This window comes from Propithecus coquereli, unplaced genomic scaffold (genome assembly GCF_000956105.1).
Source record: "Propithecus coquereli isolate 6110/MARCELLA unplaced genomic scaffold, Pcoq_1.0 Scaffold158, whole genome shotgun sequence".
NCBI classification, from domain to species: domain Eukaryota; kingdom Metazoa; phylum Chordata; class Mammalia; order Primates; family Indriidae; genus Propithecus; species Propithecus coquereli.
Window position 1 is genome coordinate 979,753 of NW_012140302.1, and position 3,324 is coordinate 983,076.

General features: G+C 35.7%; 1 protein-coding gene across 2 annotated transcripts in view; it reads right to left on the bottom strand.

Moving 5' to 3' along the window:
• POLH (polymerase (DNA directed), eta) overlaps positions 1–3,324 on the bottom strand; it is a 48,818-nt gene that overhangs the window by 41,401 nt on the left and 4,093 nt on the right. Inside the window, exons 2-3 of one of the 2 annotated variants that reach the window (XM_012640870.1) lie at positions 2,947–3,081; positions 1,975–2,192 (exon numbers count right to left, since the gene is read on the bottom strand). In XM_012640870.1, coding sequence (XP_012496324.1) covers positions 1,975–2,192; positions 2,947–3,081 — 353 coding nt within the window. Of the gene's footprint in view, positions 1–1,974; positions 2,193–2,946; positions 3,082–3,324 lie in introns of those variants that run through there. The other variant, XM_012640871.1, reaches the window with a different exon arrangement.

Here is a 3,324-nt window from a genome sequence, read left to right on the forward strand (position 1 = left end):
GGGGATGGAGCGAGACTCAGTTTCAAGAAAAAAACAAAACAAAACATTAAAAGGGATATAAATGAAGACCTAAAAAATTGATGAGACATATTTATGGATCGGATAATTTAACATTAAGATAACTATCCTCTCTAAACATGTAAATTCAATAAGGATTTTTTTGAAGAGTCGACTAATGTATTCTAAAATGAGTAATGAACAATAAAGGTGCATAAATAGCTAAGATAGTTTTGAAAAACAAAAGCAGAGGGGATTCCTTATCAAATATTAAGACATACTCCAAACAGCAGTAATAAAAACAATGTTCAGGCTCACTTTCCTGAACGAAAAAAAATGCGTTCCTGGAGCTAGAGAAGACAGACTAATGGAATATTACAGAATAAAGCTCACTTATATATGAGAAGTTGAGAAAAGAATAGCCTATTTAGTGGTAAGTGCTGGGAAAACTGGCTCACTATAAAGAGAATTAAGATGGCTCCCTATCTTAAATCAAATAAAAAGGTGAACTGTGCATCACTGAATGATGTAAAAATCAACTATAAGGCAAATAGAAGAAAATATAGGAAAACGTCTTTGTGAACTTCTGGTAGAAATAGATTTCTTAAACAAGATTCAAAATGCAGAAACCATGAAGTGAAAAATCGATGGACTAAAAGTAAGAATTTTTGTTTAACAAAATGTAACATAAACAAAGTTAACAGACAGATAACAGACTTGGGAGAAGATATATACAATGTCAAAAATAGACAAGGGAGAACCAGACATGGTAGCACATCCCTGTACTCTCAACTACTCAGGAGGACAAGGCAGGAGAATTGCTTGAGCCCAGGAGTTTTAGACTACAGTGTGCTATAATTGCACCTGTGAATAGCCACTGCACTCTAGCTTAAGCAACATAGCAAGACCCCATTTCAAAAAAAAAAAAAATACGAGGGATTAATAACTAGGATATACAAAGGAATTCCTACAAATCAAAAAATAAATAGATTTTTCAATGGAAAAAATGGGCAAAGATTTTAATAAGCAAATCACAGAAGCAGAAACTCAGCTGGCCAGTAAGTACATGAAGAGATCCTCGATCTCAATAATCAGAGAAATGTAAACTAAAGCAAAACAAAAAATACCACTTCATAGTCATCACATTGGCAAATATTACATGATACCAATAATTATTAAGAACATGGGGAAAACAGGAACTCTTACATATTGCCAGAGAGAATACAAACTGTTTCAGCAATATGGCAGTGCTTAGTGAAACTAAGTATTAATATATATGTATACCCTATGACCTAGTAGTCCACTTTTGAAAACATTTCCCAGAGAAACCCTTGCCTAGGTCCGAAAGAGAATAAATAAGGACATTTATAATACAAACAGCAGTGTGTTAAAAACAACCAATGAACTCATCACTAGGGAGAATGATCTGTAAACGTGGTCAAGTTATACCTTGGATTTTGCTGCAGATAAAAGCCATTATTTATTATAAATACAGCCACATGGATAGATCTCTAAAATGACCGTGGAAGGAAAATGAAGAAAAAGAATGAGATCTATAATGGCACAAAGTCATCTTGTAATTAAAAAGCACAAATTAAAAGCACATACACAAAGCAATACTGTATAACTTATAAAAGCTCACCCTTCTTACAGATGAAGAAACCAAAAACCTAAGTTACAATAATATAAATTAACTTACAAATGATGGAAGTCCCCAGTCAGCCTTCTATCTTCTATTTATAACACTAAGCTGCCCTAGCTATATAAAGAGAAATTTACTTTCACATAGATTTCATAGCTTCTCAATATTCATATAACTGGAAAGATAAGAGAATTTGTATATCCTTCCATGTGAGTCCTTGTGATTCATTCAGGCTGTAGTTTAAGTTTCCTTTCAAGCATTCCAAGGACCAGCATGACCAAGCAAAGCAGGTTCCAAAGGCAGGAAACAGAAGAAATATGATGCTATGGGAGTACCTTTCTGAACAGTCTCTTCTGCTGTTGTAGGGTCTTTGGGCAACCCTTCAATGTAAGTGCTTGGCAACAAGTCTGCTGAGACAGGCTGACCTTGTAGCTTTTGTAGTCTCTCTTGCACGGCACTGGTCAGATCTACATAAGCTTCATCAATGCTGGCACGTTCAATCACAGCAAAATGAGACATTACCTCCATCACTTCAACACTGGCTTCCCGGTACCTAAGTATAAGCATCATACATGTAGGCAATAAACAGAAGTAATCTTGAAATCATCTATCTCATCCCCACCCTTCCATAATGAACAGTAATATACACAATCAAGAGACAAGTGGCTTAAGAGATTAGATAATAGGAATAACCGAAGGGGGCCACTGGCAGGCAGATGGTCAATAACAGAAGCATGCACAAGGAAGAACCACTGAGGCAAACATTTTTAGCACTAGCACTACTACAGTAGAAAGCATCCAGACCATGAACATGTCTATGTGACAAGAATTCCTCTAAAGAAGAAAGAAATGCCTCTACTCTAAGTAGAAAACATTTTATTATGATTTTCCCCCCACATATCCACCACACAATCTTCTTCTAATTCAATCTTTAAATAAGAGGTAACTTATTTAAATAAGAGGAATGCTGCATTCATCAGTAAACCAGTGTATCTGGTCTTCCTCAGGCTAGTATTTCTCACTATAAACTAACAAATTGACATATGGGTTTTATACTTCAGTCAATGATGAATTTGGTTAATGTGTGAACTGATCATCGCCACATATATGCATACCCCAACCAATCATTTATGGATATACTAATGTTCCAATTACCAAGTTGACAATAAACACCTAGAATGTGGTGATCAAAGGAAACTTTTTCAGATATTATTTATACAAAACAAATTTGAAACACCAGTTCCTAGTCCCATGAATTATATTACTTTCAACTCCTCTATGTCCCCTTAAACAACTTTTTTTCTTACTTGGTGAGGTTAGCTTTCCCACGGGACTCACGAACTTGTGCCAGTAGAAGATCTGGACATAACTTCTTAGCATCATCTGCCCACATGTTTCTAGTGACTCCAAATGCACGAGCTTCATAACTCACTGCAATTATTCTAAGGTTAGAAAAAAAGAGGGAATAGAAAAAATATTACATGACCACAAGCATTAACTATTAAAATTTATCACAGGTAAGCTATAAACATATAATGTTAGAAACTTTTTGACAGATGCCACCATTCAATCCCAAACACAGCAGTTTAAAAATCTCAAAAACACCAGGCCGAGCGCGGTGGCTCATGCCTGTAATCCTAGCACTCTGGGAGGCTGAGGTGGGTGGATCACTCAAGGTCAGGAGT